Source organism: Fulmarus glacialis, unplaced genomic scaffold, assembly GCF_000690835.1.
Source record: "Fulmarus glacialis isolate BGI_N327 unplaced genomic scaffold, ASM69083v1 scaffold29914, whole genome shotgun sequence".
NCBI lineage: Eukaryota > Metazoa > Chordata > Aves > Procellariiformes > Procellariidae > Fulmarus > Fulmarus glacialis.
The window spans coordinates 2781-29890 of NW_009206606.1; the positions used below are offsets into that span (position 1 = coordinate 2781).

The window sequence follows — 27110 nt, forward strand, 5'->3', positions numbered from 1 at the left end:
GTCGAGAGAAGTACGTGGGGTTGTGGAAGGTGCGGAAGATGCTTCCAAACTGAGGGTTGAACAGGTTCTTTGTCAGCGACCTGAGAGGAAAGAGATGGTGCTCTGTAGATAAAAGGCCATGGTCACAGATTCTTCCCCCTCCAATCCCTTAGCCCTGGGCCACCCACTCCCAGAAGACATTTTGGGATCACCCTAAGTACCCTCCCACCCGGGCTGCGATGCAGACCAGTCCCTGTGCAGTGAGACACTGATGAAAATTCAATGCACTCTTACTCTTCCTTGTTACCGTACCTGTTACGGGCAGGGACCCACCCGCAGTGCCAGGAGCTGCAGCAGCAGACAGCCCATCAACCCCCCCCAGCACAGGGTGACACCACCTCCCCTTTCCCACCCTGCCTTCAAACCAGGCCCAGGCTGCAGGACTGCACTGCTGCTTCCCACCGCCCCAGACAAGTGACACCAGGGAGGACCACAGGCCAACAGCTGCAGCACCACTGTCCCCAAAACAGGTTACAAAACAGACCCAGTGCAGGCATGGGAGCCCCTGAGAGACCTCATGAGCAAGGGGGACAACGCTCACCTGATCTCCTGACGTTCCTTCATCCACTCCAGCAATACTTGCTTCGACTCCGCATCCTGATACATCTGCGAAGACAACAGCAGAAAGCACCACCTTGCATCAGTCCTGCAGGCCACACCTCAGCTCCCCCCAGTTTCCACTGTAATTCACAAACCCATGAGTCCACTGCACCAGGAGGAGGATGAGATATTTTTGAGAACACAGGCAAGATGGTATGTCCCCAGATTCCCATGCTAAGCTCAAAATGCAGACTCAGAAGGCAGCATATTACCTGTCCCGCTCAGACAGGAGCTGTTTACCTGCATTCTCTCTAGCAGCCCTGTCAGAGCCTGCTGCCAGGTCAGGGAATGCATGTACTGCTCAGTGTTAATGATCCGAATCTCCGTCTCCAGTTCAGGAACGATGGCTCCAGTCCTCCAGCCGTGACGCAGCATGAGGTCCTAGAGGTCGGGGTGAAAAAACAACCAAGAATTCAACATAAAGACTGAAAGCCAAACACAACCCCGTTTCCTAGAAGAGTGGTCTGTTCCCATTATAGATTCTCAGGCAAAAGGCATCCACGGCCCATGCCAGATCATGCCAGTAACAGCCATCTCCTGGCCACCAGGATCAGCTGCGTGAAGCACCTAGAAATATGTGATCCACACAACCTGCTCTCAAATTCACAGACCAGCAGATGTTCTTTACAGAAAGTATTTCAGGAGCGCTCTCTCCACTGCTTGCTTCTGCCTGCCAGCAGGGTGGGGATGCTTATGCGTCCTATGTGTGCCCCGAAAGCCGCAGCCTGCAGAGCACCCAGCACAGCATAGGGGAGAGCGGAGCACTCGGGTCAGGGCCCTGCCTTACACTCCAACACAGCTGCAACCACAACAGTCACACAGGTTTGCTCCCACCTCACTGGAGAGCAGAGACCTTTCCACTTACCGCAAGGTCGCTGTACAGATGGTCGCCAAAGTAGAGCACTTTGGACCCACGCCAGCCTGTCAGCCTCAGAAAATCAAAGAGATTACCCTGCAAGGAAAAGGAGCACAGAGAGAAACGTGGTTACAGGCCAAATGCCTCCACCCTCACCGCATGGTACTGGGCAACCACCCCAGCAGCGCTGTCAATGCAACTGGACGTGCCACCTTACCGCATGCAGATGTGAGCACTCTCATGAGATGTCAACCTGCTCATTCCCTCCCACCATCCAAACCCAGAGGTTTCTGTCCTTCCCCATCTTATTTCACTTTCTTCCCATGTGACAACCCCCCTGTACATCCCTCAGCTTTTCTTAGGCTACAGAAAAAGGCAGAAACTCTTGCGAACCCAATAGGCAATTCAGGGGAAGTTCTGTGCTCTAGGACACAGCAAGTCAAGGGAAATACATGGACTAAAAAGGCAACAAAAGGAGGCAGGTTAGAGGCCAAAAGTGAAAGACATCTAAATTAGAAAAGATGGACAGAAAGAACCCCAGGTGTTCTGGGTTTAAAAAAATTTGTTGGGCTCAGGTGATAACGATTTCACCTCACAGGGTGCATCAGAGGTAAGGTGAGCACCATCATGCAAGGCTTTCGGAGTCGGAGCACTTGAGGCTGTTCTCACATTACTGACCACCATCCCAACCCAAAAGATTAACGCCACCCACGCATTCACAGGAATTGCTTAACCAAGCCAAAAAGCCAGGCAGCTTGGGCAGATTCACAGCTAACTAAAACAAACCAAACCCCAAAGCACCAGCTAAAGCACAACACAGAGCAGCTTTCAAGGCTTTCCAAACATCTGTCCGCACAGAGAAGAGACTTCAGGGACCCCCCCTTCCATCTCCACACAAGTTTTCCACATGAATCACAACGGAAACAAAACCCACCAGGAAAGGAAAAGGCCCCATCGACGCCAGCAGACTAGACTGCGCCAGCATAAGAATCAATGCACACCTGCGAGCCACTCGGCAGCAATCTCTCCAGCCTGTCTCCAGTGCCAGGAAAGAGCTAGCATGCCTACCCAACAGCACCAGTCCAGACAGAAAACCCCCAAACACAAGCCAGCTCCCACAACAGCTTGCAGCCCTGCATTTGGCCACGGGCAACATGCTGTATGCACTGCAAAGGGTGCCCAGAACCAGAGTGCTGGGCCTCCTGTTGCTGCAGCATCACTGGAGCTGTGCAGACTTCCCTTAGCAGCACGGAAACACAGGGCCAGGCAGGCCTCTGCATTTCTTGGACACGTCATTGCTGCTGCTCACTTGAGGGTTGCTCAGGAAGCATATTGTGGCACTCCAAGAAACCAAAAATGCTGGGGACAGGGTGGACTACAACCAGGATACACACTCTGTCACATCCCAAGAACCACAGTTAGGCAATAACCTTGATGCAGTCGGGTGAACATCATGGTGGGGGAGAACTGAAGAGGAGCTCAAAATCCTACCCATCCCTCCTTCCTCCCTCATCTTTTCCCTTCCTCAAAGCACCATTCACTTGGGTGACCAACCTGTGGCTGCAAGATGTAGGTGGTCAAGAGCAGGATTTAATTCAGCAATAAACCCCATGGCTGAGGTGCACCTTTTCTCCTGAGGGAGCTGCTAACCCACTGGGAAAGTTTGCCCACGGGAGAGAGATTTTGTATGAGTTCTACTTGCATGTTCCCAGCTCCTAGCTCTTGGCAGAGGATGGGACACTAGCAGAGCACTTTGACAGACCCACTGGACAGGCCAGAGGCTTCCCAACAGCACTTACTCAAGGACATGACCTACTTTTCTACCGCAGGTCAGGTCCCAGCTACTTGACCACGATCTCACTAACAGTTCCTTCCCATGGGATTGGACAGCCCACATAACCCAGAACAAACCGTCCTAAAGCCAGAGGCAACTTGTTCTCAGGTGACAGACCAGCTGCAAGGAGAACACCCCAAGGCAGCAAGTTCACCAGAGTAACAGCCCATCCTTCGGACATGCTTGTCCTTCAGGAAGGGGAGAGAGACGGGAGCCAGTCTTTGTACCCTATTTGATCACCCTTGTTTCTCTATTCTTTCCTCCACAAGTCCACTTTTTCCAACCTTATGGAGGACAATCTGGAGAAAGGTGTGGAGGATCTTTGCATACATATAAGATTGCAGAGAGCTCTGCCTTCTTACCCTGAATGAGCATGCTCTCCGGAGCCCCACCAGGACAAGAGTTTCAGAACCAGGACATCAGAAGAGCCAAGGGAAAACTGCACTATTGGCCACTCTGGACAACATCAGAACAGAGCTCCTAGGGTGAAGGTTTCATTGTACACTGGGGCAGGGGGCATTCGCTGACCCCTAATGCCCTCTATCTATCACAGGCGCTCTTTTCAAGGACTTCCATTTTTCACTTTTCAAACATCAAACACCCACAAGTGACCTATAGAAGAATCCATCATTTTCCCCCACCCTGACAAAGCAGATTTTCCTGTTTTCCAGCGACTTTCAGGCTTTTCCAGTGACTTCCAAAACTGCAAGTGTCTTATAAGTCCCCACCATTTACCAACTCTTGCTTCCAACTCTTATGTACCCATTCACTTTACCTCTTTGTAGATCTTTCCTTTCTCCAGCTGGTTTATTTTGTCCCACTGCAGTGAGCCTTTATCATCCAGTTTTCGAAAAGGTCTGGAAAAAAAGGGGGGAGACGTCAACTTCTTTTGATTTTTGGTGATTGTTACAACCAGCAACCACAACATTTGAATCGGAAAACTTGTTTACCTATGTAACAACTCATAATAAAAGCTCTACGTGAGAAGTGACCTTGTGGGCCTTCTGCACTATTTTCTCAGGGGAAAAGAAAGTGTGAGAGGGAAATAACTTTTCAAAATGCTTCCATTGACTGTAACCATTTGTGCTGGTTTTGGCTGGGATAGAGTTAATTTTCTTCACAGTAGCTGGTACAGGGCTATATTTTGGATTTTTGCTGGAAACAGTGTTGATAACACAGGGATGTTTTCATGCCTGCTGAGCAGTGCTTACACAGAATCGAGGCCTTTTCTGCTCCTCACCCCACCCCACCAGCGAGCAGGCTGGGGGTGCACAAGAAGCTGGGAGGGGACACAGCCGGGACAGCTGACCCCAACTGACCAAAGGGACATTCCATACCATATGACGTCATGCTCAGCATATAAAGCTGGGGGAAGAAGGAGGAAGGGGGGGGACATTTGGAGTGATGGCGCTTGTCTTCCCAAGTCACGGTTACGTGTGATGGAGCCCTGCGAGGGAGCCGTCCTTTCCTGGAGATGGCGGAACCCCTGCCTGCCAATGGGAAGGAGTGAATGAATTCCTTGTTTTGCTTTGCTTGCGTGTGCAGCTTTTGCTTTCCCTATTAAACTGTCTTTATCTCAACCCACGAGTTTTCTCACTTTTACTCTTCCAATTCTCTCCCCCATCCTGCTGCAGGGGGAGTGAGCGAGCGGCTGTGTGGGGATTAGTTGCTGGCTGGGGTTAAACCATGACACCATTTCATGCCAATATCCCCAACAACTCTTCTTGCTTTTTAGATACAAAGAAGAGGGAAAAGAATAATAATAATAAAGACTCCCTCTAAAATGCTAAGGCCAAGAAGGCTTTGCCATGAAACACTTTGTGTCCTGTTCCAGTCTGGCTACACCCCAGCACAACAGAGACCGTGGAATGTCTTAATTGGATAAAGAAGTCTGCAGAGCGGATGGAAAGCAGTCTCCGTGCTGATCTCGGCAGCTGACCTGAGCTGGCTCCTGTTGTTCCTGAGGGCTTGCCTGGTTACCTTCCACTTGGACAGAAGAAACAAAACAAGGCTTAAGTTACTTGACCCTCCATGAACGTTCATGCTCGATGGGAACATTGCTCCCTCTTGGGATAGGAGTTCCAAACTGTGAGCTCCAGGATCAAAAGCCTTGGTATGAAGCTGCAAGTAGAGTACAATCTCATCCAGATCCTGAGATGCCTTAAGGCAGAAGGAATCCAGCCTCCCACTGTGAATTCTACAGCCTACCCGCACAAGAAGCTCCTCAACCACAAGTAGTCTCCAGTGCACACCTGTATTTTCCCTCAGAGAAAACACTCCACAGTTCACTACAGCTCACCTCAGGAGGTTCCCCTCACCTTCAATGTATGTGTCCTGTCATTCCCCTGGCCCACTACATGAGTGGACCTTAGGCATCATGCAGCCATAAGGTTTTATCTCCTAGAGGGACAGATCATCACAGCTCCAGGCTACATCTGTAAGACACTTCACCCACATCCCACGAAGAAAATCTTTATGAGGTCAGCACAGCTTATAAAGCCATTTCATAGGTTTACTCCTGTTTATGCTAGTGGCCTGGGAAACAGGGGAAGAAAATACATAAAGAGGAAAGAATAGACGTCTCCCTCAAGGGCAGTAATTCCTGGTCAGTCATAAGTTAAGGCAACAAAGCAGACACAAGTTCCCAAAGCCAATAATCCAAACAGCAAAGCAAGGACAGCAGCTTGCCTATCAGCTAGTCCCTTGGCAGCTCCTAACTGACCACAAAACCCCACCGCCACATACAAAGGCTTCCGGAGCCGCCAATTACCAAACAGCATGTTTCCAGTAACTGGAAAAAAAAAAAAAAAAAACCCCCGAAAAACCAAACCACACAGATATTTGCTGTAGGGAACGGGAAAATGAAAGATTTTGGCACACTCACAAGACTTAGAGCCAAGAAATGGCCACTCCTCTTTTCTTTCTAAGGATTTAAGTACATTATTACCTCTAAAAATCTAAGTTAAGCCCAGACCAAAACAAAACTGATGAGGCTTAAGACAGCCAATTTTAGAAACGCGCTTTCTGCTTGGCATTACCCATTCCATCCACTTACTCCCAGACTGGTCAGTTTTCATCTCCTCAGAGAGTATCTGAGAGGGCAGCGGCAGGCTGGATGCCTACTGGACCTAGATTAGAAAACTACTACTCTTTTGGAAAGTAAAAGGAGACGTTTACTCCAGGGAAGGGGGCCCGAAACCTCAGGCCCATATGTGGCAGTGCAGTATTGCCCCCAGACACGTACTTCCGCCGATCAGTGAAGAAGTTGGGCTTGTCAGCTTGCACAATGACCATGTCGAATAAGTCCCGCCAGTTCTTGCCAACCATGTGTTTCATTCCTTTGTCCCTAAGGGCAAAGGAACAGAAAAGTTAACAGATCCAGTACTCTTTTTCACCCAACATTGCATCTTTACAACAGTCTGTCCTAAATTTACTCTCATATCAGTAACAGAGAAGAAAGCCTAGAGATCTGTGAATCCCCCAAGGCTGTCTCATTGCATGGAGGATCGATGTAGCGCTTTGACCGTTTCAAGCTGTCCCACCCTTTCTCCTGCCCCACCCTTTCTCCTGTGCCATGGGAAGTCCAGAGAAGTCTGTGATGCAGCAAAAGCTGCTAGAGGTAACCCAAAGTGGCAGCTCTGTAACATTGTGGCCAGCCACAGCCTCATCTCTTCTTCAAAAAGTGAGAGTCAATAGAGTAGAGACAACTGTGGGACAACATTCACCACTGCCAGTTCCCAGAGAGCACTCTCATGACTACTGCCACAAAAACCTCCAGCATACGACTTTCGGATGCTCACAGGAGAGATTGCACTGCACAGTTCTTGCTGTGCCGTGGTGACCCATCGATGTGCAATAACGGTACTCACACAAAGCTAAAGGGACTGTTTGTAATGAGGAAGAGTTTCTTCTTGTGGTTCACCAGTCGGTTTAGCACAGCATAGATTTCATCCCCATGCAGAATATACTGTTCTATATCGGAATAAAACAGACATCATCAATCAAAAAATTTTGGCATAAGTCATGACCACATTTCTTTAAAAACAAAACCAAACCTAGCCCCTATACCAATACGGATGCAAAAGACCTGAGTTAGATCCACCTCAGGCAGGCAATAGTAAACCACCATGGTGACAAAATGGCCTTCCTCATCCTCATCAATCCCATCTAGAGGGAAGAGAAAGACTGAGGAACTGAAAAGGCTGGCAAAAAAGAGGGTTGATACCAAACCGTCACCAGGGATAGGCACAGCCACTCCAGACCATGTTGCTACCAGGAGCTTTCTTTCCCCTGAATGGCCAGGAAGTCTTCCCAGATGGTGCCTTTGCATGTTCACATCATGCCAAGGACCATCACCCCTGGCTTACAGGCTGAAGGAAAACAGAAACACAAGCAATGAGGTAGCTGTTTCCTTCATTAAAATAGATCCTCCACCTGACCCTAAATACCACTTGGTTCTTAATGCCACTCTACCCTTCAGCTTCCTTTAGGCATGCCACAATCAAGTATTTCATTAAGTTCTGTGTCCCCCTGACTCCTGTGACTGCGCGTAGGGCCTACACAGTCATCTTACACAGAACGCCACGTAGTACCAGACACATCAAAATGGATTTGGCACCAGAGCTCTACTTAACTCACCCAGATCTTTTTCAATCCATTTGTACATCACTCCTTTCACATGTACATCTCTAATAGCATCCTAAAGAAAAGGGCAGGGAAAAAGAAGTTTCAGTTTTACGTATGGCATTCCATATTGCTACCACTGAGGACCAATAAAGTAATGACACATCCCCTTTCTTGCTGAATGAACAAAAGCTACATTAATGCTAAGCAGAGGACCTTGTACAGTGAAGCTCACCACATGCCAAAAAGAAGAACACAGTGGCTAGCTCAGCTGATGCAGTACAAGGGGAAAAACCTCAAATCTATCCATGAAAGCACAGCTTTCTTCCTGCTCCTGGAAACCAGCACATGTTAACACACTGTTACAAGGCAATCAAGACTGTGCAACTCCAAAACCGTTTACTGCCCCAAAACTGTACTGGCCCAGACACTGGCTCTTCTTCCTCCCTGTGCCTGTGGAAGCTCTGCCAAATGTGACCCAAAGGATAGGAGCACGGCCGAGGCGAACAGCAGCAGAGGTGAGCATCTGTGATTCCAAAATGCTCCCCACAAGCCAAGGAGGGCTACAGCTCCCAGGGCACAGGCAGAGCAGAAGTTTCCACTAGGAGGGTGAGGGTTTTTTGCCAAAACAGAGCTGCCCACTTTTCAGAAGGGAAGCAAGTTAAAACAGATATTGTCAAGGGCATCCAAATATCCTCTTATTTTCCAGGCCAGAAGCCAAGATGCGACACATTTTTGGACACACCCAACTGAGATTCTTCCCAAGTCTCCATCCAATGAGATATGCCAGATACACAAAACCATTTCCAGAGCAGCAACACATTTTGCAGTGTTTGCACATGCAAATGCTTCTTTTAACGGTACCATTTTCATCCCTGACAATTAAGACAGGTAAACAAATGCTGCCTTTCCCCATGACCCTTAAATCACTGTTACACTATGTGTGCTCCTTTGGCAGTTTCCCTTTCAGACTGGATTCCCACTGACATTGCTACGGTGACACTTGCACACAACACCACACAGTCACCTCATCTCACTGCAGCGCTGGTGAAACCTGCTACCCCGAAAATCATTTCCTTCAAAGCTGGGAGAGGAACAGAATTTACAACTTAGATGAGGGACAATGAAGGAGGAGGCGGCACCTCTTCAAAACAGTTTTAGGAGTTTCTTTCCACCATGTGGATTTGAATCATAAAAAGGCAGAGGTCTTTCTCATTCACCAAGAGACTGCCTTATTGGAAAGAAACTGAACAAAAAGCAAGAGTGCTAAGAAGAAAACAACTTTTTCTTGATCAGCACTGGTACTAAAAGCAAGCAACGCTTTGGATTTGTGTCAAAACTACCTTTGCAGCGCAGAAAGAGATTCCAGTATGCTCCTTCCCTAAACCCCTGCCCCCCAAAAAGCAAAAGAAGCAAAAGAGACAAAAAAAAAAAAAAAAAAAAAAAAAAAGGAGAAGAACTATAAGGTTCCTGCAAGTAAAATCTTGGTAGCCTGGGGAGGTGTCAAACAGGGCTCAAAAACTCCTCCAAGGGAAAGCAGGGTAAACTGTACTTACTCTCAAATACAAAGCGACCAAACTGGTGTGACCAGACTACTTGGTTTACCTGTCAGTTCAACCTTTACCATTGCCTCAGGGACTGCCCTTTTGACTCATGCAGCGTCTGTAGCGCTCGACCTGCTCCCAAACACACAGTGCTGCAACCAGGATTACCACTAAGAATTATGGAAGAGTGTCAGGTTTAGATATGTACCTAACCCACTGTGAGCCTATGTTACAGTAACAGCTGGGGCTATGCAGGTCCTCTCAGACACCTGGCTGTGTAGGCACAGAAAGATCTCTGTGCTCATGTCTGCAAACCATTGCTTTGTGCTTGCACTCAGATACTGCAAAGGGATAAGTTTTGCAAAAATGTTTGTTTATCCTCATTGTACAGAAAAAAGCAAGAACTCCTCTGGTGAGAGCACAGGACAGTCCCCACCTTTTCAGTATAGACGTCAGGCATTGGCACAGATTTTCTGTTGGAGCTCTCTTCTCTGCCTACCTGTCACTCCTCAGGAATAACCACATCCCCCAGCAAAGGACGTGAAGACAAATGCCAGGATTAGCACTCAGCAGTTTTGGGCCTTGAGCACACCACTTACCCTGTACTGAGTATGTATTAGGCTGTGGCAAGCACCCACCTGCTCTCAAGATTTCAACTAGGAACAAGTCCATTTTGACCTCAAAAGAAGGCTCAGAAGACACTCTTGACAAAAGGCCTTAGGATTCAGCTGTATCCCCCTCTTCCCATTTTCCCCACCCCAAGAGCAAAAACAACTACAACACCTAACACCCTAGAAACATGTTAAGGTCTTACAGGAAACTGCCTGGCACGCTCTTATCAAGCACTAACAGAAGGTCAGAATGTAAGCTGTCATCTTTGGCTGCAGCAAACCTGACAGGGTGGATCCTTATCACAAAAGAAGCAGCACAGATGTGGAGCTCCAAGAAGCTCTTTCCCAAGTCTTCTTTCCCTCACAAGAAGACTGAACAGTGTATGTATGGGCTGCTACCAGTGGATGGGCATAAGATTCCCAGCAGAGCTCACCGGTGCTAATAAGCCAAAGAGCTTGCAATTCTGATGTGGTATGAGCTATGGGGGAGTTGACATTTTACTTACAGATATGTCCTTGTAAAGATGCACCTGGTCAAACTCAATGCCATGAGTTATGAAGTAATCAATGACTGAAGAGAGCAGTGTCATTTCAGGAAGAGAAAAAATGTCCATAAACTGCTTAAGTGACGGACCCTGAAAGCAAAAAAATGAAGGAGACACATTAAACAAAAAATACTTTAAAAAAAAAAACCAACAAAACAAGGCCAACAAACAAACTGGTATCACCCAGTACCACCTGGAAGACATTCCAGGCTAACAAAAAGAAAAACACTCATGTGGAAAGTCCCAGCCACTCAGCAAGTACCCTCTCTTCTCAACCAAAATACTAACCTAACGCATTAACACTTGACAGGAGAGAGGCTTCCCCTTCACAGAAATCATTAAACAAACCCAGCATCATTAACACCATGGGGTGAAGGTGGAGGAAGCAGGGAGTCAGTCCTAGACACTAACTTTCATTTCAACCCCATGCCCTCTGCTTCCCACTTGGCCTCTTGGCATTACCACCAGTGCCAAGAGACAACGCTCTGCTACAGAAGTAGCTATGGCCCTTGCTGGAGGTGCCCCACTGCTCATCGAAACCAGGCTGTGACATGGGACACAGGGGCACCAAAGCTGCTCTAACCACATTCCAGTGAGTTTTCACACAGCAATGCAAGACTCACTCCAACAAGCAGTTTGTCAATGCCTGCCTGTTCTTGAGTCGCTACGGAAAACCCAGAGTGGGCACGAAGAAGAAGAAAAAGAACTTCAGCCCACCCAGCAGTCAAGTGGAAATGGACAATTAAATCCTGCCCAAGGAATAACTCACCTTGCATTAGGCAAGGTTGCAGCTCTTCCATACGTTTGCTATTTTTGTTGCCTATCAATCACAAACCTATCAGCAGGTCGACAGCTAACTTTGGCTCCAGAGAGGCCTTCCAATAAAATAAAGCTTGTTTATTCAGTATGTGCCACCTGTCCAGAGGACTATGGTGAGTCTCACTGGCAAGCTGAAGCTGGAATCAATTGTTTCGTCTTTCATTGCTGAAGTGCCAGATCAGCCAAGGGAACCATTACTAAGGTCTTGTACATGAAAAGCAATTTGGGAAGTACACAGACCTCTCAATGAACCCAGTCACCAGAGATGTCCTGGCAATCCAGTCGCATTATGCCTGTGCATGTGAGCTTTGAGCAATCCATGACTGACAGCCGCAAAGTTGCAACTCTCTAGGATAATACTGGTCCACATCAGAAGGCATTTATTATAGCTATATGAAAGACAGACATGAAAGCAGCATCTTAAAGATCACAGAAAGTACACATGGTGGAAGCTGACAGAAGGCACATGCTGCCTAATGACAAACACGTGCCACTGTCATGTCAGGATGTAACAACATTAACATTTAGTCTGGTCTTACAAGAGGAGAACAAGAGACCAGCACTACCTAAAGGCAATATTGGGACAACGCAAATTGGGGTCAAGAAAGAAGATGCAAAAGGGCAAAGGAAGAACAAACAGCATTTTGCCTGAGGTCTGTTACCAAAAAATGCTGCGATCAAAAGCTATGTCGGTGTGCTGAGGGTTATACAATTTCTATACATCCATCCAGCACAGGACAACTCGACCTACAGCAGAAGAGAACACAAAGAACACCCTCTGGTTTGGGCCACATATTGCACGTGGTGGTGGTGCTTAGCAATACTCGCTGAATCCTTTCAACAGATTTTCGTCCATTTTGATGTGTGGTTGCTAAGGGAACATTTCTCCCACTAGCAAAACCAAAATTTCCTGAAAACATCCCCCACTTTTTTTTCCTGTTCAGAGATTCTGCGAAAGAAGCAAGAAGAACGCAGATAGGCAGATTCTACTGAAATCAGTAGGTATGGGATTTAGCAGAGCCCAGCAGAGCAATGACCCATTCCACCAAGACCTTAAGCATAGAGGTGACAGTTAAATGTTTAATGTTAACAGCAAAGACTTACCTTGTAGGTAGTCAACTCTGATTTTGTTTTTGTGCCTTATGCCATCATCCTACAAGGCAAGTCCAGCCTCCCCCCCTCCCTTTAGTGGCCTCAGCTTCCTTATAGTAGACATATTGACACAACTCAGGATGAAAACTGGACCATAGTTTTAGAAGGAATGCTACATATGCTTTTTCCACAACACTCATAAGTTCCCCACCTTCATTACAGGCCAGTGCTAGTCCTGCCAGCGAAAGCCACACTAGTTGCATTGTCTAACCCTGGGCAAGATCTGTGCCCACCTACTGCAGGTGTTGGGATGCCGGTAGCCAACAGAGGATCAAGAAAACCCTTAAGGGAGAATATTTACATGCGTCAGCTACATCAGTCCCACTTGTCTTATGCCTTGCTGCCTGGAATCACTGACCTGGCCAACCTTCCTGTTACCCATACAGGTAGCAACATCAGCATGGCAGACTAAGGAGAACAAGATCAAAGACCCCTGCTAAAGCCTTGCCCCACACCAATTGCACTGCACCTGCTCACACCAGCAGTCATCTTAACCCAGATGCTTTCCCACTAATGTGTTAGTGGCGCAGGTTGAGCAGACATTGCTGGATGCAAATGTCATTAGTTGTATATACTTCCATTCTCTTTGGGATCCACCTGTTAGTTTACGGAGTTCATTACATTATTAGGAGAGGAGATTCACTTCTTTGCAAAGAATAAGCTGCTATCCCTACTTCTGTGGCCAAATGTTATACCAGATTTTTCAATACTAACTACAGGAAAGAAGTAAACACCTGGTACGTACAAAGCAGCACAGAAAGGCACCTTGGCATGAGCATTTGGTCCTACAAAAGGCCACAACTCGAAGCAGATTTCATGTTTACAATTATTTAAAAAGAAAGGTGAAATCATCTCAGGTTTTCCAGGTGTGAGGAGAGTTGCACAGCAGGAGGGTAATCAAGTGCAGTTTACAGATATCAAATTCTAAACAGAAACATCCTATTTCAAAGATGGAAAAAACATTGAGCTATAAACAGAGTATATACTTATCCAGAAAGCAACCACTCAGATTAATTGTTCCCAAGAGAGAGAGAGAAATCAAAAAGTGACCTTGCTGGAGACTTCACACAGCAGACTCAAAGGGGTATTACCAGAGGAAGCCTGCCCTTCTCCTTCCAGCTTCCCCTAAGGCAACTGAACTACAAAAGGAAAGAAACAAAGCAGTTCTGGGGCGGGGGAAAGGGATGTGAACGGCCCTGCTTGCCCACTGCACCACACTAGACACTTGAGGAAGAAAAATCTCTCCTAAGTTCCTCTAGTTCAGGCAACCAAAGAATTTGTACAGCTCCTACGGACAGAATTTCAGTCCTTTACTGTGACGGCAAGCTTTTCTGCCTAAAAAAAAAACCCCAACACTCATGGATGCCAACCCTACGAATAATATCCACTGAGTCGGTCTGAAGAGGTGTGGAGGGGGATCCCTTTCATGATGGAAAAAAACCCTACCCAAAACCAAAGAGAGAAAGGCATTGCAAGCACCCTGCTGCTACACACACATATCCCCTCCCACACAACTCACTGCAAACACCATCACTGCAGGCTGCCCTGGTAGCTTGGGAGCTAGATTTGGCCAAGGAACAAGCAGGGAACATCTCCCTATCAGTCTCCAGAGCCATTCAGCTCTAGGCCAATAGCCCTGGTGTTTAGGAATGCTTCGCAGATGGCTTTCACATGCTAAACTGCTAAATAACCTCTGGGGCAAATTCCCACTAGAACAAAAACACACACTGCAGCTCACTAGGGACTGAGTCTTTCAGAGTCCAAGGGAGGCTGGAGTCATTTACATGCTCATACAATTCACTCTGTTTTCCTAGCTGTTAAAAGAACTACTGCATTGTAGCAGTAAAGGGCTTACAATACCTTGCCATAGAAGTCACTCATCTGGTACAGGGGGATGTGCTGCGTACCACCGTAGAGTTCGATTACCTCTTCATCAGGCACTGGTTTGAGCCCTCTAGCCACAAAACAACAGAAATAGTTTGTCAATAATCACCAGTATGCACAGAGCTACAAACTGCAGAGAAAGAGGAGATTGGACAAACAGGCTCCTTTCTAAAACTCAGAAATTTCTCTTGCACAAAAGAGATAGCCAGAGAGCCTGACAGCTCCATGGTTTCTTAAGATTCACATAAAATCTTTCCTGAGACATTCTTCAGATACCTTGTTTGCTCCTTCAAGTTAATTGAGGGGCTTTATCCACATTCCAGCAGAGTTCAGACAGAAGCTTCTCTCTGTATACTGTCAATTTGCTGACCTGACTGCCCCACCAAATCGGCCCCACGACCTGACTTTGGCAGCACTAGGTGACTGTACGTTTGGAGAGGTTGCTTCCACGAGGTGTATCACCGCTAAATGCAAAGGTGTAGAAAAGGAGCTTTCAGAAAATGAGGTTTCCTTCCTATTCGGTTTTCCTAAGCAAAATGAGTTCTTCACTGAGATCATTCAACAGAGATTGCTGTTTTTCCCCAGAACACTGTAATCACAGGTATGGCTATGAGCTGTACTGTTCGTGAACATCAGGTTATCTGACTGCTGCAGGTTTTGCCTCTTGCACAATTTGTCATGGCTGTTTACTCAAGCAGCCAGCAACTTTCCCCTTCTCCTTTCCTATTCAATCATGGTACAGCCTCTGAGAAGTTAAAAGTTGCCTCAGTTGTGCTCAAAAGGAAAGGACAGTTTAGGAAAAGGATACTTCAAGAAGCATAGTTACAAGCGGATAATAAGGAAAAAGTTTAAATGCGTTTTAGCTAAAAAACTCTTTATGAAGCTGAAGTGAAATGTGGGGCAGTACCAACCCCTCTTCCCACCCCCCCAAAGTTAGCACTCAAAGAAGCCAATTCTCTCTGATTATGAAACTCCCTTCTTAATATTCTTAGAGTGTTTACTGTAACTGAAGCTTAACAGCAAAAGGGCAGAGTTCAAGAAAAAAAAAACCATTGGCTTCCACGCTCAGAAAATACAACACAGATTTACAGGAGCTTTGCTACCGATATCTGTGACTTACTACTTCTTACACACCAACCCCACTCCACTTTGGGGCAAGGTTTTCTCCCAGTCTCCAGTCTCACAACTTTTTGGAGAAAAGTTTGCTCTGCACTGTTTCAGCCACTTATTCCAAAGCACACCCAGCTCTCCTTGGAGAACAGAAGGAAAAACAGGACAACCGAGGCCTTAAACTGAGCCCAGATTCTGATGCATCATTACTTTATTGACATGTCCGTACTGCTTTAAGATTTTATTTGTGCATCCAGACCACTCTCCTCTTAGCTTTGTGACAAGGCACAGCAGACCACTGCTGGGATACACTCCTGCTTGGAGAAGACAGGCCCGTATGTGGACCATATACAGAGAAGTCATTTCCTAGTTGCACTGTTTGCTCACAGACGTTAACCCAGATATGCTGTAGCTGCAACTTAGACATCACGCAGAGTACGTGACCAGATGTGTCATTAACCATTACAAAAAGCTCCAGGTCTTCCCACCCACACTTGGCTTGAAACGCTTGAGAAAAATAACACCCTGCAATTATATGCCAGTTAAGCATTTGAAGCAAGTGCAAACAGGATAAGCCAGACAAGACTGTGCTCTGCTCAAAAAAAAACCCCATATGCCATGAACATACACTCAGATTTAGTAATCCATCTTTGCATATATGAGCATTTAGAAAATGGTTTTCAGCAGTGACAGACCTGTATGCCGTCCCCAGCTGGACATAATGGAAAGCATCAATCTTCATCAGAAGACTCTGTGATAAGGGATAGATATTTACCTTTAGAATTGGGTAGGTTTACACTGAAACCTTATTTAAGTTTCAAGTTCCACACAAATGACATTTAGAAAATAAAATTCAATATAAACATTGCACATCTATGTACTTTAAGCTGCACTTACTCCCCAGCCACTTTTATACACACTTACTCATGCTGTGACTTTTTATTGGCCTCTCTGGCAAAAGACTATCTTTTTATGAGCCGAAATACCACTGTCTGTTACACTCCAAAGTTAGTGGACAGGGATGCAGTTGAAAATCAGAGAGAACAATGTTTCTGTGACTCAGACAGTCTCTTCTTATCTCCCTTCCAAAAGCACACACATTCCAAAGGAACTTTGTGTGCACAAGAGATCTATTTCCTCTCACATTTATCTTAAGCAGAATTAAGCGGGCAGGTTTTGGTTTAGAGCGCAGCTGCGCCCAGTCATTTTCTTTACACAAGAGCTCTCCCCTCCACCACTTCTCCCCTTCCCCAATAGACATTTAAGCAAAGATGTTCATGAGCACACCAGGCTGGTAACATTAGAGCTTTCTCTGCATTTTTTGTATCAGACTCCCCTATTCATGAGTCATCCCTTCTCCTCCATCCACCATTCTGAAGCCCTAACACAAGTTCTCAGGGCATGGAAAGCAGCCTCACACTAAACTCGCACTACTCTGCAACTTGAATAAGGACACAGCATCAAACTACTTGTGCTGTGCAAGGTAATTGATTCCACAAAGCATTCACAACCTTCAGGCACCTTCTTTTATCACAATACCATATCAGTGCAGCTTGTTACACCGTGGGCAGACCTCCCACTAGTTTGTGAGGAGTGCAGGCAAATATGCTGAAAGATTTACTTAGACAGGCACTACCCAGATTTTCATGTGTTTTGCAAACTCTGATCCTGAGAAAAGAGAGTTCTCACTTTCTACTCACTCAAAGGGCGCTTTGCTTGGCTAGGCTAGTCGCCTCTGTGTTCCTCTGATGTATCAGCCAGAGATTTAAACAGAGAAAGAAACTTCAGTTTCTCACATATCTCATACTTTTTCTTTGTAAAGTCAGAGGCATGAGCGGTCTGCTGCCATGCTGTTACCTCAGTTAGGACAAAAGACACGGGAAAACCCTATACAGTTTTTTCCTTCCTTCTCTTTTTTTTCCACTGCTGGAGAACAGCACACACACTCCAGCCTGTACTGCCTGCTTCCCTGAATTTGCTCAAAGCTCAACATAAGAAAAGCTACTACAGTGAAGCAACTTTCTCTGTTGTGCTCCCACCTGACTGCCTGTCTGCAGCAGCCAGCATTACATCACTGGGCATCAGGCTTTCAGGGAATCTGTCCAAAGTACTGAGAAGGGTTAAAGCTAATACTTGCACTTTGCTTGCATGTGCTTCTAAGAAGCATGCATCTCAAGTAGCCTGGATCTTTTTTCAAGCAGTCCTATTATTCGGGGTGGGGGGTGGGGAAGGCTTCCTAAAGCATTCTCCTGACAAGTCATTTCTATTATTAGAGTAAGACATAATGCCTCTGCTCTTGGCAAGTACTTGGCAATGCAGGATTGAGGTTTGTTGTTTAAATTTCCTGAAAGACAGAAATGATCACACAAACAAGCTGAGTTTTCTATTAATTAGCTCGTGGAATTAACTCACTTTTAAATTGGCACAGCTGTTTACCAGAGGTCTTTGCTAGAACGTCCCATTCTGCGAGAGGCTATGCAAACCCAAAAGACATCTTTCTCTTGGAAGTTTTATAAGCAAGAAGAACCCACGCAGTGAAAAGCACAGCCACCTGGACTATGTATTTCACTGATAGTTTGGTGATCGATGCTATTGTAAGTAATGACAGAAAGTATTTCCACTAAAAACATAACGCAATGGAAAACAAAGCCCAGGAGACTGAACTTTGTACAGCTTACCTTTTGTACATCATAGTGAAGTCCACGTATGGCAAATCCTGGAATGTAGTCATACTTCCCAAGCCCTTCTGGATACTGAGAAGACAGACAGCGACATCATTGGATGGAGGCATAAGCATTGGGTTATCAACAAAATTATTTCACCTGTTGAGCTGGCTTAGTCCTACTAGTCGTCTCACCCCAGGCATAAACTGACCAAGGAACAGGTGCACTTCATTTTGCCCCTTCAACAAAGAAAGTGGATGAATGGAGAAAGACATAAAGGATCAGGATCCCCAAAATTAGTTTCTCTCATGTAAGGGACACTAGTGAAAACTAACAGATTCACTCAGGCAGCAAGGACACTTCTAGTAAACTCCATTCCATGCATATATTTGGCAAAGCAATGGCACTGTGGAGCCCCTCTAAAAAGAAAGAAATGAAGAGAAGAAAATGCACAGACTAGTCACCTATTCCGAACAGGGTGTCCATACTGGACATGCTATACAGCATCATCCACATTGACTTGCATGTGTCAAATCCTGTAAGGCTTCAGTGTTGGCCCACGGTTCATGTTTATCCACCATATGTACCTCGAACCAGCAATTCTGTAGGCATTATTTCCATAGTTAGGTAAAACAGACCAGACCTTTCTAGACTAAGGTCCCTGCTCCATATTTATAAAACCTCAGGAATGTAGAGGATAGTAAATTGTCTCAAAGGAAATTAATTCCACATACAGACAAAACTTTCTGCAATCAAAGATTGTGAAACATGAAATTTATCTCAATAAAACAAGTAATTGCCACATGCGCACAATGCCGCATTTTGCAAGCACGTCTGGGGTGTCGCAAAGACAGCAGTAAGCTTAATTGAGTGGAAATTCTTAGCACATCATTACCTTGAATTGTTCTATTAGGATGTCTCTGGCAGTGTTGAAAATCATAGAGTGTAGTAAATTAGAACACTGTGCTAATGTGTAATCGTAGTCAAAGCCATATATCTCAACATCTCCCAAGCTGATCTCGTTGTTAGCGTAGATAGCGGCTGGGTTGAGGAGATTGCAGACTCCTGGTGGAAGGAGATCTAAGAGAAGGGAAAGGGGAGAGGTTAGAGAAACTGAGAGGATCACTGAAATTTCAACTTTTTGTTCTGAACCTGACAGCAGCTGGAAGTACCTCACTGCAGCAGAAAAGGAGTACAGTGCTGCTGTCGAAGACTGCTGCCGTTAACCCACTCAAATAATCCTCCCCGTGAAAAAGCATACTGTGAAACCTCTGGCTGTGTCTGGTGATGGTGCTAACCACTTTCACAGTAAGACTGACCTTTTGTGTCAGGAAGCCGCAAAACAATGTCCTTGGGTCTCTGGTCTACATGAAGCAAAGCAGACCAGAGATTTTGAAGTATCAAATTTCTAGCTCACAGCAGCTGCATTTTCAGCAGGCTCAGCAACGTGAAAAGTAGCTGTGATGTATCACCAGAAAAACATGTGCCCCTCACTTAAAACTTGAGCAAGACAAACAGGCTCTCTCTCCTTTTTGAGAAATCTAGATTACTTCAAATTAGAAATTTTGAGGTTTGCCTTTTGGCATTTTTTGTTTCTCACAGAAGCAGCCAGACTTCACAGAGCAATTCTGCTGGTACCGTTAGGGCTTTTTTTTTTAATCATTAATGGGCAGGATAAAACAAAGTTTTGTACAAACACCAACAAAATGTAAAAAAAACACATTAAGCTACGCTCTTGGAGCACGTAATGCTGATAGCAACAAGTTACCTGCTTTCCCCTGATAAACAGCTGTGGAAACAGCTCAGTCCTTGCGTGTGGTTTGTCACTTCAAAACAGGGTTACTGTTCAAGATGCTTGTGAATAACACTTTGCTCCCCAGAGCACTGGGAAAACGGGGGTTAAGTGACCTAGCAGTATATCCTTTTTCAGAGCTGGTCTAGAGAGCAGAGAGCTTTAGCTGCACTACAATGGGAGAGACAGGAACAGACCCTGCCCAGGCTTCCCGCCCCATGAGAGCTGTCCGATGCAAGACGAGAAAGAGCAATAAAAATAGTTCCCTGTAGTAGGTTGCCTAATCGCATCCACGCTGGGGGACAGAGAGGGGAAGGAGACATTTACTTCCCCCTCAAAGACAGGTAATTTTCTCTTTGAATGATAGGAAAAGTGCAGAGTTTCCAGATCCCACACAGCATCAGCAGGTAGGATTTTTTTTTCCCTTCCTACCTTAACTTTTGGCTTTTAGCAAGAACCCCTGTGCCAGTTCTTTAGTGCTTCCTTGCTATAAAACCAAGTTTCATCTGAATCTAGAACAAAAAAAATATTATTAGAAAGAGATACCAGCCATTCCCAATAAAGACTTTGTCTGGAATGATTACAGAATTTAGGTAAAAGTCCAAAGTACATTTGCGAGCACTAATCCAAAGAAGTGACCAAAGAAACAGAGGATTCAGATATATCATAATATTTATTTTTCAGGGGAGAGACGCATTACAGAACATACCCATCTCTCTCTGCTAACTCACTTTCCTTTGGCCTTCAAATGCATTTCACCAGATCAACTAGAGGGGAATTACTAGAAAAGAAAGCAGTATTTTAAGGTAGGAGGGCTGACTTACTGGCTACACAGCAAGAACAAAAGCCCTCTTTCAGTGACTCTGCTGGTGGCAAAGTTCCTGGAAGAGGCTGAAGAGGGTGGACGCAATCAGAGTACTTTCCACTGGGATTTTAAAAGATGGGAAATATAAATAGGATTCAGATGATCACAACTTTCATCCTCTCATCATAAATGCTCTCTGCACCATAAACAAACAGCGCTCCACTTCCTGTCCTCACCTCCAGATAACTTGCGGGAAGATCTTTTTCCAAGCATACACTGGGATTTGCAGGGTGTTATTTTTCTTCCTCACAAGGAAAATGACACAACCCTAATCACATCACAGTGCAAATATGCAGTGCTTTCCTCTCATAATGAAGCACTTTTTTTTTTTTTTAAACGACAAATGCACCCCACTTGCTGCTACCATATCCCTTCAGAGAGGTCAAGCTCTTCCAACATTCACCATTTGCTAACAGATTTATGACAACACATTTTGATAGTCTGAGAGCAGCGCAAAATACCACTGCCTGAACCCCATCTCTCCTTTCACAGAAGACATGAGACCCGTCTAGATTCAACATATGCCATCTGCAACTTTTGCAAAAATACAATCAGGAAAAGCTAAGGGAGAAGTACGATTTTGTAACAAGTGAAGGGTAGTCTCAGATTTGCCAAGCATATGAAGCGAGTCTTATCTGTGATCAGAAGCGTAAGCAGTAACTGTGCCACACAGTATGATTTATGAAGTATATTTAGACCTACTGGATGAAGTCATACTCCTCCCTGCCAGCCTCAAACATACAGAGCCTCTCTGCTGTCCTCTGACAGCCTCCTGCCCAGCTCATTTTACCCCACTCAGACATTTTGTCACTAACTTACACAGCATGTTCTCTCTTACCTCATAAGGGCCGAAGAAAGACGCATACACTAGCCAAAACGCTTTATCACCATTGCCTCACACATAACATGTTCCCTACGCACACTTCCTGGAGCACCACGCATCTGCTTGCTGTGTTTCCTATCACACATCATCGTCACCAAACCAAACTTGCAGCAGCTTGCTGACAGCTTGCTCCTTCCATGCAGTCATCCTCCATCTTAAATTTACAGTAGTTTCAAAGTCACTGATCTCCCAGAGAGAAGGAAAAAGCTCTGGGTTTCAGTCCAGAGACTCATGTTGCACATCTGGCTCAGCGTAAATGTCCGTTTGCAGCATCCTCCTCAATAGAGCGGTCGGTGTCAGCCTCCTCTTTGTGCTCACACAGTCTCTCCGCAGATTCAAACTACATCAGGGAAGAGACAGAAGCTGGGAGCACATGCAAGATCGGTTTCAATACGAGAGCCCAAACATGCCTGGCTTACTGAGCCAGGTTTCAAGAAGTTTGGGTTTTTGGTTGGTTGGTTGGTTTGGTTTTCTTTTTTGTGTTTTGTTCTTTTTTTTAAAAAAAAAGATAAGCACCTGGGTGGTTACAAATTCTAAGTGCTTAATTAAGCCCTGGGCTGCGGACTTGGGTGCTGCTGCTCTGCTGACATTCAGCACGTAATCTGCCAGGGATCTTTGCCTCAGTTTGCATGGCAATCGTCAAGTCAAAACAAACAGATGACACTCTCCAGAAGTCCATGAAGATGCCATTTTTTAAGAACGATAGCTTTTGCTTTTCCTCTGCCAAGACACTGAAATAGATTGCTGGACAGACATGATAAATTAAAGCAAGAAAAAAAAACAAAATGAAAACCAGTTTTGGTTATTTAAAAAGAATGATAATCCCAACTACTCTTTCCATCTGGGTCCTAACTGGAAAGGGAGACAATATCACAGTTAGTCACTGTCTACTCAGCACTTCGCCCAGGAAATATGATTGAAGGGAGAACTGGCACGCGTACATTTGAGGACAGTGGGGAAAAAACAGCTCTTGCAATAGATACAAACCCCTGGAATCTGCATACTTGCACAATTTGCTCCGGTTTGCAACTCTGACGGTTTTAAGGGAAGTGTCTGCATATCCATGGTATATAATGAAACTCAGCAACAAAGGCAGACCACAAGAAAGTATGTTTGATCTCATGCATTTTTTACACCTGGGTGTAAATGCAAGGTAAACACACATTATCTCCTTCATTTTACCACTATGAGGCCCTGAACAGCTGCTTAAATCGGAGTATCTTCAGGACAGCACAAGTGCCTCTTCCCAGGTAATAGCCCACATTGTTAGAAAGCAGTAACACTCAATCCCCAACACTACAGCAGAGATGGAAAACAAAAGCAGGTAATTAACTGTGAGCAACGGTTAGAGACGCCAAGACACCATATGGTCCCTTCTGACATGAAAAACGCTCCAGTCCAGAGCACGTCCCATGCTTTTCTGAGCTCCTGGGGTACCAACGGCATCACGCAGGAAACGCTCCTTTTCTCTCAGCCTCAGATGCAGCATGTTAGTGAAGAATAATACATAAAAAGGGCAGCTCACACCCATTTCTCACACCCTTTGTACTCCCAGAGGTCCAACACAGCAGACATCTGTGCTTATTTCTTTGTAAGACTAGCGAGGAAAAGGGTGATATTGAAAAGCAGATGGCCACCATCCTCCATGTTCTTCATGAATCAAAGTTTCCTCACACTGACTTGCTTTCTAAAGACAAACTGTGAGTTTTTTCTCCCTTCCGAGGAAATCTTTATCCTTCTGAAGTGTTGTTTTGTACCATTTCAGAGCAATTCCTGCAAAGCACTCTAACCAGCCGAAGTAGATGCTTCTAACAAGATGGTAGGGAGAGGGAAATATTACTTAAAGAGCATTAAATGACAGAAGAACCATGTTAAAAGAGTGCTGAAAATTACTCTGGAGTATAGTCTTGAATTTATGCCATTATGCCTAAATATTTCGGGATTTCTCACCAATGAAATCTACACAAACCAAAAGCAAAATTAAAAAATACCATTTCATTCCAAAACAACATTTTTTATATATACAAAGGCACTAGACAAATGCTGGTATAACAGTTCTTTATAAGAAAAAACCTTTATATTAAGGAAAGCAGAATTTGGACGTTAACGTAGCTGGTTGCACTTCCAGTTCTGGCTGCTAATTGTCATTTTAAGTCCCAGCTCAATCTGTAGATGCCGCAACTCGTGAAACGTGCACACTCCCTAAGCAATCCGCAGGGCATTTATTATTACAGCACTAGACTTGTTTCCTGGTTTGGCAAAGAGTGATGCTCTTAAATCTTTGTGCCTGCTTGAGATTAGCGACACAAGCAGAATCAAAATGTGCTGGATTGCAAAAACCACCTGTGCACCACACCGGAATCATCGATGCAATGATCACACAGGGGTGTCACCTTCTCTCCCATTTCCAAACACGATGTTGCTGACTGCGTCTTGCATTATTTAGATGCAAAGATATCTCTTGATCCACACAAACTAAAAAGAGCAAGGACTAGCTCTGAGCTACATCCTCAGTGTTGTCAATGCTTAACCAAGTTCTTGTTATCTGCAAACTTGTCTCTGTTCTCAGTAGTTCTCACATTTAACCACGCTCAAGCTTCCCATGCAGAGGCAAGAAGTTAACAGTTATTTTAAAGGTTCCTTAGGAAAGCTGATTTATTGTAGCTATGTTTACAAGTTTAAAAAACCTAGGAAAAAACATACACACCTATTTACAGTCAAATCCTCACTTGCTTGCCAGTTCCATTGAGTTTCAGGATTGGATGTAGGGAGTGCAGGACTTCAGACACTGCTTACTAAGAAAGCATATCATCCTTCCTTGACACTTTAGATGCCATCAAACCAAAACACAGCCAGCCTTGCTCAACCACCCCTCTGACAAATGCAATTATACTTTTCCTTTCAGCAGAGGGAAAAAAAAAAACAACATTAAGTGGAAGTAGTAGCCTCAAATTCTTACAGGTAATGAAATCTTGTTTGTATCACCACACTCAAGCCTGGCAGAACACAGATGTGTTTCTACAAAGTTGAGAACTTCTGGTGCCTGGGCTCTGGCCACCAAACAAGTATCACCACCGAGTTTTACTGCACAGAAGCTCTCGTCCTACACATCCTGCCCTCTCCAACTCGGTCAGCGTTTACCACTGGAATCCCCTCTATGCAAAAGCGCGATATGGCTCTATAAATCAGGTCCTAAGGAAGAGCTGGTTTGAAAATACATAATAAATTCTGCTGGCAGAGACCTCTCTCCAAAACCAATAGCAATAACTGACAATATAGGACAAAGGACTCCACAAAGGTGAAGTTTCAGAGAAGGAGGAAGAAGGTGGCCCCACGGGAGTTTTCTCAAACTCAATGCTGATGAGTATTGAGACGTGATTATGTTTTCAAAACCATAATCCAACCACACATTCACTTTTACATCAGAGTTAGAAATCAAGAACAAAGGAACAGACTGGTGCCACATTTTGCACAACTCAGCTTAGTCATCAAAGCAACAATTAAAACTAACTTGGACCAACTTTGTTTATGTCTCTTCTTGGCAAGACTTGAATAACAGCACAGTCTTGAAATTTTGGTTTGGGGAGCGATTCTTTAAACAAACAAGGGCCTTCTTATTTAAATGTCTAATAGTTACCTGGAGGTTTGTAAAGAATCTGCTCTGTACCACATGGGCTACTTCACCTAACTTCATTTTGCATTTAGTCCTGATGATTAGTTCTACATCTCCAGTAACAACTGTATCTCTTGCATTCCAACAAAGTGTAACTACATGAATACAAACTTCACAATCTGTCACATAATAAAGTGAGCATTTTCCCAACAGACCACAACACAGCCTATTAACATATCTTCATTTACAGTTTCAATACCATTATAGAAAAGAAAAAAAATGCCGTTGAGGATATTAAGATCCATTACAAGTCTTGCAAGCTGAAATTTCTTTCGAGCAATGGGGCTAAAACCACAACTCAGTCTTGGAGCAGGGACTTCACATGAAGCTACTGTCCTCTGTCAGCACCCTGTACAGCCTTCGGCGGCTCAGGCAAAGGAGCTCACATCCTGCAAAAGCTGAAATGCAGCACCCAACGGATCAGCAGCCAATTCCTTTACATTTGTGCATCATGAAGGACTTTAGATTTTATGTCAAATCTCATGTACTGGAAGGTGGGGGAGGAAGGAATGACAGAACTTGCCAATCTCAGAACAGTGAGACTGTTCTTCTAGATGCCTATGGCTGGCTGCTGTCCTTCTCCAAACCCTTAGATAAACAAAAGCTAACAGCAGACACAAAGTCACACTTCCTAGCCCTCTACAGTGCTTACCTTCAGCATTCCAAGAATCAAGAAACCTGGAGGAAAACGTTCCCTGCCCTTATGCCATGAAAGCCTTTTTTTCACATTTTTAGGAGAGTTTAATACAGTGGAGATCTGCTGCTGCCAAAAAGACCACAATCCTGTTTTACGCATGGACAGATTTGGCGAGTGGCATGTTTTCTTCTCGCTTAGCAAGATGGCAACATACCTGATGGAGCCAGGTAACTTCTTGGTCAGAGGAGCAAAAACATACACGCATGCACACATGAGTAAAAGGTGTTTCGCATCTGTAACACAAACTGAGCTCAGGATCAGGAGACAACCTAGCAGCTGCAACATCACTCTTCTCCATGCTCACCCTTGTGCCCATGGCAAGTTACAAGTTGGACCCTGGACTCCTCACCACATCAGTCAACATGACTGTCTATTTGTCCTAGTCTAACCACCTTTCCGTATGCCAATCAACGGCAAATTAGAGAAAAATGCAACAAGCCCTTCATTTAGACCATTTGCCATGACGATGTCCATGTTAGGGGGCCACATACTGTTAGGGGGCCAGCTGTGAAGAACCCCACATACTCTGCATGTCCTGAAACGCTGAGACCAGCCGAGGGATGTTCACAGAGGGAAGCCCAGGATGGGGAGAGGAAGACCAGGGCCAGATTTCAATGGAAATAAAACCGCCCCAGAGGGCCCTGGGCGATGGAGGCATGCAGATCGCATTGCCAGGGAGAAGGCTTCTAACCCCGGCAGCTGCACAGCAATGGGCACATCCCCAGTTCTGCGGCGCGGGGAAAGGCACCAAGACGCAAAGAGGGGAAAAAAAAGAGGAAAAAAAAGGAAAAAGCCCAGGCCCGGCAGGACGTGGCAGTCCCAGCGCCCGGAGGCGGCCCTTACCGTAGACCAGCTTTTTCATCTCGTGGTACCTGGCCCACAAGTAGGTCTTGGTGTCGGCTCCCTCGGCCGGGAGGGGC

General features: G+C 45.4%; 1 protein-coding gene across 1 annotated transcript; it reads right to left on the reverse strand.

The window, feature by feature from the left end:
• NT5DC2 (5'-nucleotidase domain containing 2) lies at positions 1 to 27104 on the reverse strand (the record flags this gene model as incomplete). Its single annotated transcript, XM_009575816.1, has 14 exons — positions 27034 to 27104; positions 19176 to 19360; positions 18296 to 18370; positions 16313 to 16368; positions 14484 to 14577; positions 10614 to 10742; positions 7968 to 8028; positions 7199 to 7301; positions 6574 to 6675; positions 4105 to 4186; positions 1505 to 1591; positions 880 to 1020; positions 581 to 645; positions 1 to 80 (listed from the first exon to the last, which is right to left on the reverse strand). Coding segments are annotated over exons 1-14 (1279 nt in total), but the record flags the coding sequence as incomplete, so codon positions are not given.
• Positions 27105 to 27110: the final 6 nt, after the last annotated feature.